This window comes from Geotrypetes seraphini, chromosome 5, assembly GCF_902459505.1.
Source record: "Geotrypetes seraphini chromosome 5, aGeoSer1.1, whole genome shotgun sequence".
Lineage (NCBI taxonomy): Eukaryota > Metazoa > Chordata > Amphibia > Gymnophiona > Dermophiidae > Geotrypetes > Geotrypetes seraphini.
The window spans coordinates 106,755,122-106,768,300 of NC_047088.1; the positions used below are offsets into that span (position 1 = coordinate 106,755,122).

The 13,179-nt window shown below is 37.8% G+C and overlaps 1 protein-coding gene across 3 annotated transcripts in view; it reads left to right on the forward strand.

Annotated features, from left to right (window-relative positions):
* Window positions 1–13,179, forward strand: part of FBRS (fibrosin) — a 391,643-nt gene that overhangs the window by 343,271 nt on the left and 35,193 nt on the right. For all 3 annotated transcript variants that reach the window (XM_033944951.1, XM_033944952.1, XM_033944950.1), the window contains one exon: window positions 2,195–2,327. In XM_033944951.1, coding sequence (XP_033800842.1) covers window positions 2,195–2,327 — 133 coding nt within the window. The remainder of the gene's footprint in view (window positions 1–2,194; window positions 2,328–13,179) is intronic.

The window sequence follows — 13,179 nt, forward strand, 5'->3', positions numbered from 1 at the left end:
GTCCTTAAAAAGGGACCATGCTTGCTCTAGCGTTTTTACAGTGCTTATCCTCTTCTTAATCTTCTTCCCCACCATGAGTCTCATCCCTTCGTAATTCCCTTTTCGGAAGTTCAGTGCCATGGCCAACATGGTCTGGATCGATGTTGTGCCCCTGTGTCCAGGTTGAAGCGGATCATATTGTGATCACTGCTTCCCAGTGTCCCTTCTACTTCTATACCTTGCGCCGGTCTTGTAGTCCATTTAGAATTAAGTTCAGAATTGCATTTCCTCTCGTATTTTTCTTGACAAGTTGTTCCAGGAAGCAATCGCCTACAACATCCAGGAACTTGGTCTCCCTACCACAGCCAGAGGTGCCTAGGTTCCAGTCTGACCCCGGATAATTGAAGTCACCCATGAGAACTGCGTTGCCTCCCTTGTAGTTGCATTTAATCTCATCCGTTATCTCTCCATCAATTTCTTCGAACTGCCCTGGAGGTCGGTAGTAGATGCCGTTCTTCGTTTCCGTTCCTTTTGTTCCTGGAATTTTGACCCATAGAGACTCTACCTTATTTTTTGTTTCCAGCGTGTTCTCTCCGGTAGACTCAATTCCTTCTTTGATGTATAGGGCAATACCCCCACCTTTTTGACCTGCGGTATAGCTTGTATCCCAGTAGCACAGCATCCTAGGCGTTTTCCTCATTCCATTATGTTTCCGTCACGCCAATGGTGTCAAGGTTATCTTTTTGTGCCATAGCTTCTAATTCCCCCATCTTGTTTCTTAGGCTTCTTGTATTTGTGTGATAGTTGTCAATAATCTCTTCTCAGAAGCATGATTCTGGAAGCTTGGAAGTCCCATATGTGAAAATATAATGCCTGCTTGTTTTTGGAAAAAGTAAAGTTACTCACTTTGTAGCAGGAGTTCTCTGAGGACAGTAGGCATATATTCTCACAACCCTTCTACCTCCCCTAGTTGGCTTCTTAGCTATCTTACTGAACTGCAGGTTCTGTGAGTCAACATCAGGCGGGAAGGAATCAGCACGTGCACAGTTTGAGCTGTCATAAAATTTTTAAAGTGACAGTATACTTTTTTACCCTACTTGCCAAGTTCTATGGATGGCATCACCAACATGTGAGAATATATGCCTGCTGTCGTCAGAGAACACCTGCTACAGGTGAGTAACTTTACTACATCCATTTAGCCCAGTATTCTGTTTCTAACAGTGGCTGTTCCTGAGAGGTCACAGGCACCTGGCAAAGTTACAAAAACTAGCAAGATTCCATGCTGCTAAACCCCAGGCTGATGTACTTTTCCTCTAGGAAAACTTATTATTTATTAAAACTTTTATTTTTTCTTAAATCTTTTTATTGAAAATAAATTGCAATAAACAATCAAAGTGATACAATAACACAATAGTTTTCTTCGCTAAACATGTTAACTGCTAAACCAGATGAAAAAGGGTTGATTGATATTTCACACATAAAGAACCTCTACTGCAAACTATGCCCTCATACAATAGAAATATCCCTGCAACAGAAACCCAAGTCCCTCCCACCTCCCCCAAATCTTCAACCCCCCCTCCCTAAAAGACAGGCTGCAAGGACTAAAGCAAAAACGGACATTAAATTTTAGATAAGCTCGAACTTTTAACCCAGCTGCATTAACTGCTTTTACCATTTGCTCCAGCAGTGAATTCCAGAGTTTACTCCAAATCTTATATTTGTACTGAGAATAAAGCAAAACACAGTCATAAAGCTTAATAATCAAATGTGTTAAGAAATAAAAAAATATATCCTACATTGTTTAAGGGTATAGTGGTATAATGTAAGATGAAAGTATGAGCAATAGCCAAAAGTAATCTGCATTAACACTGACAAATGTACCATATTTAAATGTTTACTGAAATACTGAAATGAAATGTTTTCTGAAATTGATTGTATAAATTTTATTTCTTAATTGTTCTAGCAATGTGTTGTTCTAGTAATCACAGTATTTTTCTTTATTTAAAAGCCATTTGTATTTCCCTATCACTAGCAGTTCTGCACAAGAACCAGAATAAAACATGTCAAATAATATAACACATTAACAAAATACACATCAAATTTAAAAAACCTACAATAAAACTACAAGCAGATAAAACATACTTAAAAATATTACAACTATCAAATCCCCACTCAAAGACTTTGCTAATGGGAGTATACTTATCTGTCTCTGCAGCTGATGCAGGGGGATCCTCACAAACTGGATTTCCGAAATGACCTCATCACCTGTCTGCCTAATGCAGGAGCTTTTGGGACCCTCCCACCCAGCAATGAGTTGGCCCGACCTGCCACCCTCTTTACTCCAACAGGTAGGACATCATAACTTCTTTATGTACCAACAACCCTCTTAACAGTTTTTATTTTCTAAGCCTTTTTACCTTTATCTTTTGTGGTGAAGTGTCTATGTGGATAAATGAACCCTTCATGTTATGTTGCTTTTTGATCTCCAGTTTGCTTCTCCAGTTTACTTGTTAAAAATTTAGGGGTTTGGAAATATTACCACCACAAATGGCCACCTAAGTGAGGAGCTCTGCACAGTGTCATAGTAATGGACAGACTGCCCCAGCCGCCATCTTCACAGGGATGCCGGTGCCTCTTTACCCCCTCCCACATACTTCTTGAAATGTTCACTATTGCAAGCAGCATCATCCATTTTCTGTTCACGCCCCTTCTGACAACACGTCCTGGTCCTGGTCGACAAGGGAGCCGAGGCTGGCGTGAACAGGTGGAAGATGGTGCTCGCGGTGGTGAGCATTTCAAGAGGTACACAGAGGGTAGGGGAGGTGCTGAAGTGGTGGGGGGCGCACCACCAGAGGAGGATGAGCAGAGGCGCACGACCCAGGGGATGAGTAGGGGGCGCATGACCCAGGGGGATGAGTAGGGGGTGCACAGCGTAGTGATGCTGGGCACCACCACATTACATTAGTTTCTTTTATTCCGCCAATACCTTGCAGTTCTAGGCGGATTACAAAAGGAAGAGATTCTGGTCATTTCCAGAAGATTACAGGGAAGCTATTGGTTGTAACATTTAAAGTCTGGTGATGGAGTGAGGATATTAGTTGTATCAGGAGTTTGTCTTGACATATTTCTTGAACAGCCTGGTTTTATTTCCCTCCTGAAGGTTCTGTAGTTTGGTGCTGAAATTGGAGATATGGCTGTCTAGTTTTGCTGCTTATGTGGAAGAATTGTTCTGAGTTAGGCAAGTGTTCAGGTAGGATGTTCCATTGCCATGTAGGGTTTTGAATAGCATATAGTAGAATTTTAAAAGTATTCTTGCTTATATTGGTAGCCAGTGTGTGTCTTGGTATGCGGCAGTGATGTGGTCGAACTTCTTCAGTGAGTAGATCAGTCTGAGGGCTGTGTTTTGCACTGTTTGTAGTTGTTTTATCATGGTGGCAGGGCAGGGTAAGTATATGATATGGCAGTAGTCTAGTAGGCCTAGTATTAGTGCCTGGACTAGGAGTCTAAATTGTGTTCTATCGAATAATTTTCGGATTTGCCTTAGGTTATGCATGACTGCGAAGGCTTTCTGGACTGTTTTGTTGATATGTAGTTGCATGGTACAGCCTCTGTCTATCGTCATCCTTAGTATTTTTAGGTGGGATTGTATGGGGTATGAGATGGAGTTTATTTCAAGGTTCATTTTGGTAGGGGTTCTATCGTTTTCGAGAAGTAGAAACTTTGTTTTGTCTGGGTTTAGTTTTAATTTGTGGTTTTTCATCCATTGTTTTACTGTTTCTAGTGTTTTGTATAGTGCGTTTATTGCGGTGAGGGTCGATTGGTTGAAGGGACGGAGGATGGTGATGTCGTCTGCATAGCTGTATGATGTTATGTTTAGTTGGTCTAAGCTGGTGCCTAGTGAGGCAGTATATAGATTGAAGAGTGTTGGAAACAGTGGGGATCCTTGGGGCACACAGCAGGAGTTGTACCAAGATTCTTATTTTTCTTTTTTGTTTTTATCCTGTAGTTTCTGGATTGTAAAAATTCTTGGAACCATGAGTGTACCCTGCCTGTGATTCCTATTGTCTCCAATATTTGTAGTAGTATGTTGTGATCAACCAGATCAAATGCTGTGGTGAGATCTAGTTGTATGATTAGCATTTTTTTGCCTTTTCTCAAGTGTTGGGCTGAGTCCAGGTGAGAGCCTAGTGGTGTCTCTGTGCTGTAGTTGGTCTTGAAGCCTGATTGGGAGGGGTGGAGTATGTTGTGGAGTTCTAATCAATCCGTGAGAAGTTTTGCCACTAGGCCTTCCATGAGCTTGACGTAAAGAGGTATTGAGGCTATAGGTCTGTAATTGGAAGGTAGATCTATTGATGCCTTAGGGTCTTTCAAGATAGGGGTGATGATGATTTCACTTATATCTTAAGGGAAAAGGCCTTCAGTGAGCATAGACTATATCCATTGAGTGAGGTGGGTGCGGAATTTCAGGCTTGAGGTTTTTAATAATAATAATAATTTTATTTCTTATATACCACTATACCATAAGTTCAAAGTGGTTTACAACAAGTTACATACAAGAGATGTTTACAACAAGAAGTAAGAGATGTTTACAACGAGATACATACAATTAGTGTATGAGATGTAAGGGGAACAGAAAAAGTACTTTCTGGGATACAAAATGCAAATAGAAGAGAACCAAGATGGTTTGAATCAAAAGGAAGTATCTAGTCAGAGTTTGGGGTGCAGGGGAAAACAATTTGGGTGGAATATCTTTACAAATGGGAAGAAGGATGAGTTAATCTAAAATCAAGAGAATTGGGGATTGGGATGAGGATAGCTGAGGGGGATTGGGCAAGAATTGGGAATTAGAATTTGTTAAAGAGACGGGTCTTCAGTGATTTTCTGAAGTCGGCGTAAGAAGTGGCCTCGAGAATGGGTTTTACGAGCCATGTGTTCAGTTTGGCTGCCTGGAATGATAACATTCTGTCTAGGAACTTCTTGTAATAGCATGATTTCAGGGATGGGTAGTTAAAGAGATTTATTCTGCGAGAGCTCTTATTAGAGCTGTTGAGGATGAATTGAGAGGCGAGGTAAGTTGGTAGCATCCCAAAGATAGCTTTGTAGCTGATGCAAGCAAACTTGAAGAGTATTCTGGATTCCACCGGTAACCAGTGGAGTATCTGGAAGTATGGGGTGATATGTTCCCATTTTTTTAAACCAAAGATGAGCCGGACCGCAGTGTTCTGAATTAATCTCAGCTTGTTAAGTGTCTTCTTTTAAGCTCCCAGATATATAATGTTGCAGTAATCCAGCGTACTCAAGATGGATGATTGTACAAGTAATCGAAAGGATGAATCATCGAAGTATTTTTTAATGGTGCGGAGCTTCCATAGGACTGATATACTTTTTTTTTAACATTAAATCTGTATGCTTTTCCAGGGTTAGGTGTTTGTCAAGGGTGACTCCTAGTATTTTTATAGTTTGGTCAATTTCGTAATCACGGCCATTCATGTGAATCGTGTTGTCTTTTATCTTTTCATTGGAAGATGCCAGGAAAAATTTCTTTTTTAAAAAAATCTTTATTCATTTTCATATCTTACAACAAGTGTATAATATTCAATCAGAGAATTCTTACAAATCACTTGACAATCTTATCTATTATTATCAAAAGCATATAAAAGAATCCCTCCCTCACCCATCCCATTCATTAGGCATAAACCAATTAAAACACATAGCATACATCCCTAATCCCACTCTAATTATACTCTTATATAATATAAAGGTGTTTAAGGTGTCTAATCATTAGTATATGTAATCAATGGCCCCCAAATCTTTTTAAAATTATTATAATTTCCTTGCTGTATAGCAAGCACTTTCTCCATTTTATAAATATGACAGACTGAATTCCACCAAAAGGTATAATTAAATTTAGTGTAATCTTTCCAATTTCCAGTAATATGTTGAATGGCAACCCCCATCAGTATTAGCAAAAGTTTATTGTTATTTACTAAAATTTGACTCTTTAATCTCGTAGATGTTCCAAATAAAATAGTCAAAAAATGTGGTTACAAACGTATTGTAAATAATATGTAGCAGCAGGGATTCATTCATACCACAAAGACAAAAAGAACTGTTGACAAAATCATGGAAAAAAACGGAAATAAGAAATTTATTTTTCCTCAGTCTAGAAATAGAAATCTGAGTGATTGGTTATGCCATACTTCTAAAGAAAAATTTGATAACAGCGGAACGGAAACCATATTAGGACATAGTCCTTGTGGACATTGTTCGAATTGTAATGTAATGGCTATGATCTCCAACTTTATTAATCCAAGTGACGGAAAGAACTATGTTTTACGACACACTTCTACATGTCAATCGTCCAACATTGTGTATGTAATTCAATGCCCCTGTGAACTTCTTTATGTGGGCCAGACATCACGCAGCTTTACCATAAGATTAACAGAGCTTAAAAGCTGCTTAAATACACGGAAGCTTACAGCCCCTATAGTTGCTCATTGTATTCATTTCGAGCATAAATTTGAAAACTTGAAATGTTGGGTTATCGAAAAAGTGGTTCCGTCTTTGAGAAGAGGAGACATAAGGAAATTGTTATGGCAGAAAGAACAACAACGGATAAACCGTCTACATACTATAGAGCCTCAGGGTTTGAATACTGTACATGAATGGCAACCTTTTTTGTGAAAATGTAGTTCATTTGAACATGTGAATTTTTCATTTTTTTCATATTATGTGTCCTGTTTTTACATCCTGGTGTTCAGCCTATCACGCATCACGTTTTCGTGATGACGTCATGACGCCCGGCTCCTTCCTCTTTTTGAACGAGTCGGGCGCGTCTCACAGTCCCAGGTCCATTTTGAGAGAAGCCAGCTTTACTTTTGTTGTATTGCTAAGAAGCATGGAGTAACCTGAATAATATGGATCCCCTGAAGTAGCCTTCTCTTAGGCGAAACAGAAAGTCTTTTCTGTCGGGACTAAGAAGTTTTTCATCTCCAGATGAGTGATACATTTTCTTAGAGATACTGATACCCTGGTTTTACAAGCTGTTTTTGTATGCTTACAGCTGAGCTGACTGCCATGGTTTAGTTAGTTTGGGATTCAGTTACCCTTTTCTCAGACATTTTTGAATGTTGTCACTGAAAAAATTGAAAATACTGAAAGTGAGATTAAATTTCTACGTATGAGAGTGATTTATATTCGTACGGAGTTTTTTCATAAACCAGTGATGATGTGGGCGGCTTAGGGCACTTGTGTAGTCCCGGCTGCCCACAATTGAGGTTTATTTTTCTCCGTTTTTTTCTATGATTTTGTCAACAGTTCTTTTTGTCTTTGTGGTATGAATGAATCCCTGCTGCTACATATTATTTACAATACGTTTGTAACCACATTTTTTGATTAGATACGATTGTACCTCCGGATATATTTAGTTGATTACCCAAATAAAATAGTATCATAGGATAGGGCAACATGATTTTCTAACAATAAATTAATTTGGGACCAAATTAACTTCCAAAAGGCATTTATATAGGGACAGAAAAAAAGTAAATGATCTAAAGTCCCAGCATCTATTAGACCTAGAGCTGTCCAACTTCTGTAAACGAACTGGGGTCCAAAAAGCTCTATGCAACAAAAAGAACCAAGTTTGTCTCATAGATGCTGACTTTGTACTTCTTATTCTCCAAGACCAAAGTCGTGGCCATTGAGAAGCAGAAATTTGGTGCCTAATCTCAATGCTCCAAATATCCCTAAGACCAGTTTTGTGCTTTTTGTTCAAATATCCATACAACAATTTATACCACTGTGCGGCTTGGTGACCCAAGAAATCCGCCTGAAAGCATAGGAATTCCAAACTATACTGAGTATTAAGATCTTTCCATTCAAGGAACATCTCCTGAATAGCCTGCTTCAGTTGCAACCACTTAAAACTTTGTGATTTATTTAAGCCATATTTATGTTGCAACTGTGAAAAACTAAGCAGTGAACCATTTGAAACAACATCATTTAGAATCCGTAAACCTGCAATAATCCAATGCTTCTAGACAATTTGAAATCCGCCAATTTTAATCTTGGAGTTTAGCCAAATGGATTGATTTAATGATTTAGAAATTAGATTTGGTGATAAATTACTAACATAACGTAAAGTTCTCCAGGTATCAAGCAAAATTCTAATTTCTTTATATTTCCTGGGCAATTTTATACTTATAAGATGAGACAAATGCAAAGGAAACAGGAGTCGCCATTCTAAATATAACCAATCTGGGACAGTCTCCATGAGCTCTGGGAGGATCCAATACATACCCTGTCTTAAAATATAGGCCTGATGATACCTATAAAAATTTGGAAAATTTACCCCTCCCTCCACAATTGTCTTTTGTAAAGATACTAAAGCAATTCTAGGTCTTTTACCCAACCAAACAAACTTAGTAAGAATACCATTTAACTTTTTGTAAAATGACCCCTGAAAAAAAATTGATATCATACTCATTTGATAACAAACCACAGGCAATATCATCATTTTAATAGTTTGAACTCTCCCCCACCAAGAAGGATGTAAAGGATTCCATTGCTCACACATTTCTGATATTTTCTTTAATAAAATTTTTTCATTCTCCTTCACTGTGTCCTCTGTTGAGTTTTTGATAGTAATACCTAAGTATTTTAATCCATCTTCTTTCCAAACAAATGAGAATGATTCAAATAATCCTTTGGTACAGTGAACATTGAGCGGAAGAACTTCAGACTTACTCCAATTGATCTTGTATCCAGAAAATTTTCCAAACTTCTCTATTAATTCAAGTAAACATGGAATGGTAATTTCTGGGTCTCTCAAATAAAGCAGTATATCATCCGCATAAACAGAGAGCTTATATTCCCAATTCGAATAAGGAATGCCTCGTATCCCCTTTGCCTGATTAATGGCTATTAACAAGGGTTCAAGAACAACATCAAAGAGCAAAGGAGATAAAGGACAACCCTGTATATCCCCCCTTAGCAAGTTAAACCTATCTGACAAACTATTATTAATATATAATCTTGCACCAGGAGAGCTATACAGTGTCTGAATCATTTGAATAAAACCAGAACCTATACCAAACCATTCTAAAGCCTGATACATAAAAGTCCATTCAACTCGATCAAAGGCTTTTTCTGCATCCAAAGAGATAAAAAAAGCCGGATCATTCATGTTTTTTGTCAAATTTAGAGAATGAAAAGCCAATCTAGTATTATTAGAAGAATGTCTCTTTGCAACAAATCCTGTTTGGTGAGTATCAATAATAAAAAGGAGAGCTTTAGCCAAGCGTAAAGCCAATTCTTTAGCAATAAGTTTTCCATCTACATTTATTAATGAGATAGGCCTGTAATTTGAAACCAAAGTAGAATCTCTGTTTGGTTTTGGCAAAACAATAATTAATGAATCAGCCATAGTACCTGTAATACAACCTCTATTCATTTGATACTGATATAAATTTAACAAATATGGTAAAAGGGTAATTTGAAATGATTTATAGAACTCAACGGTATAACCATCACCTTCGGTCCATTAAGTAAATTTAAAAATTCTAAACCATCCTGTTCTCTATTTCCATAAGACTCGGAAGAATACAAATCTTTATAAAAAGTAAAAAATTGCTGTAAAATATGCTCAATTTTAGTATGTGTACCTCCTTGTTTATCTTTAATTGCAATAATTTTAGTTTTCCTCTTTTTTGCTTTAAGATAATTTGCTAGTAATCTTCCTGCCTTATTTGAGTTACCATAATACTGAGTTTGCTGACAAAACAAATCTTTCCTTACAAATTGAGAAGATATCTCATTATATTTGGCTTTTGCTTTTAATAAGATTTGTAAAGTATGTTGTTCCCACCTATTAATTAATTTGTTTTCCAATATCTTAATTTCTTTCTCTAAGTCAGAAAATTGTTTTTTAAGTTGTTTTTTAATATATGCCAAATAAGAAATAATATTACCTCTCATAGTTGCCTTAAATGCATCCCATAATGTTTCAATACTTATATCAACAGAGGTATTAATTTGGAAAAATTCAATCATTTTCAATTTAAAATCTTCAAGAAATTTTGAGTCAGCAAGCAAAGCATTATCAAATCTCCAAACTGGTTTAGGACAAACTTGTTCATCAGATTACAACTCAATTCACACTCCGCAATGATCAGACAAAATAATAGGATCTATAATGGCTTTTGTCACACGCTGAACTATTTTATTAGAAACAAAAATATAATAAATTCTTGAAAAGGAATTATGGACCTGTGAACAAAAGGAAAATTCTCGATCATTAAAATGAAGAATACGCCATATATCTATTAAATCACAAGATTGTATTAAATTATCTAGCCCTAACGATTTTATAATTTTACTTGGTCTTTTATCAATAATTGGATTCATTACAGCATTGAAATCTCCAGCCACTACTAAATTAGAGGCAGCCAGTGGTAGTAATAACTGCTGTAAATGTTTAAAAAAACTCCATTTAATTTGAATTTGGAGCATACACATTGAATAAATCCAGAGTAGTATTTCCCATATCCATTTTAACATGTACCCATCTTCCTAAAGGGACCGAAGCAATCATTTGAAAATTAGCTAAACACTTCCTATTAAGTAAAATAGCAACCCCAGCCTTTTTCCCCATTGCTGGGGCAAAAAAACTTTTAGAAACCCAACCTCCTTTCAGTTTCTTAGATTCTATTAATGACAGATGTGTCTCTTGGAGAAAATATACATCAGCATTTTGCTTCTGAAGGCAAGCTAACATTTTCCTCCTTTTGATTGGATGATTTAGGCCATTGACATTTAAGGAAAAAAACCTTAATCTCCATCTAAAGTCTCATATAGAAACCAACAATAAGATGTAAACTTGATAATATTGAAATGACCAGACACCATCACACCTAATAAGTTTAATAATAAATCGAATTGATTCAATCCCCCTCATCTTCTATACTTTCATTACCCCTAATTCCAATAAAACCCCCAACCCTCAACCCTCCCAAACCTCCCCATAAAAATGATTGTCTTGGAACACGCATAGGACATATAATCACAAAACCCCCCCCAGGCAACAAATATATGTGATTGATTGGGTGATTATTCTAATATCTGAGATTTTAAATTGCATTATTGCTGTTTAGGGTATTAATGAATTAATATTATATTATTATTCTCTAAGAAGATGGATATGTTTATTAATTTAGTTTTTTCTGTGTTTAGTTTGTGTTTGAAGGCCGTCATCCAAAGCTCTATTTGCTTTAGGGTGTTGGTTAAGAGATTAATAAAGTCTGACGACAGGTTAGTGGTAGCACTACAGTAATGTTGTCAGCGTAAATGTAAAAGTTGAGTTTTAGGCTTTGTAGCAGGTGTCCCAATGTGATAAGGCAGATGTTAATTAGGGTCGGAGATAGCGGGGAGCCCTGGGGCAACCCGCAGTTGTTTTTCCAGCTGAAGGAGAATTTGTCTTCTTTGAATACCTGATAGGATCTGAACTCGAGGAATTCCTGGAACCAGTTGTAAGCGTTTTCTGTGATGCCTAAGGATTCTAAACAGTTCATTAAAATGGTGTGATCTACTAGGTCGAAGGCAGAACTTAGGTGCAGTTGTAGAATCATTGCACTGGTGCCTTGACTGAGAAGGGAATGTAGGTGGTTTAGGAGTGAGGCCATAATTAATTCAGTGCTGAAGCCGGGTCTGAAACCTGATTGGTTGTTCTGCAGAAGGTTGAATTTTGTTCAGCGTTTACCAGGCCTTCCATTGATTTAGCAGCAAGAGGGATGTTTGCAACAGGTCTAAAATTGGCTATGTTATTGGATGTTTCTTTGGTGTTCTTTTTAATAGGAGTTATTACAATTTGACCCAAGTCCTCTGGAAACTTGCCAATGGATAGTTGTAGGTTGATCCAGTCTAGTAGTTTGGCTTTGAAGTTGATAGGGGCCGCTTTCATCACATTTGGGGGGCAGGGGTCCAGTCTGCAGTATGATTTGGCATACTTGTTGTAGAGCTTATTGAATGTTTGCCAATCAATCTCTTTGATGTTGGACCAACTCATGTCGGCTTTAGATGCATCTGGGTCCTAGGGGAAGATGTAGTCCCAGTGGGAGTCTTGAGGGCTTGATAAAGCAAGTCTTAATTTTTTTATTTTTGAATTGAAAAAATCGGCTAGGTCGTCTGCTGTAACTGAGTTCCTCTACCAGGTTCGTGTAGGAGTGAGTATCGTACAGGTCATTGACTAGTTTAAACAGATTGCTGCTGTTTAAGGAGGTGTTACCTATTTTGTGGGCATAACACCTCCTATTTTGTGGGTAACACCTCCTTTAACAGGTATGGGGGGCAGTAGTTGAGGTCGTATGCTGCATGGCTGTATTTATTGTATAGTTTGTTTATGTCAAACCATTGAAGTTTTAGGAAGTCAGACCAGCTTCTGTTCGCTACACATGACTCTTTCTCTGTGGGGGGAGAGTGATCTCATCCAGTTGGGTTGGGGTGCCAGTGAAGGTATCCCTAGCTATTGCGATTTTGCTTCTAAAGAATTCTGCTAGCTGGGAGGCAGATGGGGGGGGGGGGGCGTTGTTAGTTGCCAGATAGAGTTTGGTGTCTGTGAGTTCCTTTAGTAATTTGAATAATTTTTGAGTGTCTTGGATTTCTAAGCCTCCCTAGCTACTCCACTGACTCTGCAAGTGGCCCTCAATAAAATTAACTTAGCCCCTAAAATAAGGGTCCTGGAAAAGTGCTGAGGAGATTCAAACACAGTAAGGCACAACTGACAAATGTCTGTGAAATGATGAACAGTTGATTTAAAAGTTTTTGCCTCTGTGGGGATGGATCAGAAGTAGCACACGTCCTAAAATGATGCTGTTAAATACAGAAACTGAGCTACCAACAAACCCAGAAGCAAGTGGAGATCACAGAACAGAATCAGAGCCACTGCCAGGCTAATCAGAGCTAGAGGAATGGTTTGGGGAGCTTAAAAAGAACAACTATGCAGCATTAGAAAAGAATGTGTGTATTGGATCTTAAATGTCTGCTCAGAGAGAGTAGAGATAGGGAATCAGATGGACAAAATAGAATGGCAGGCTGTACTGAGAATGTGGAAGCATTACAACAGAATCTGGAAAAAAGGATAAGGGGGATCTGATATGGAAAAGCACTCTAAAAGAAATATGAGAATACTTGGTGTGACATTTATGA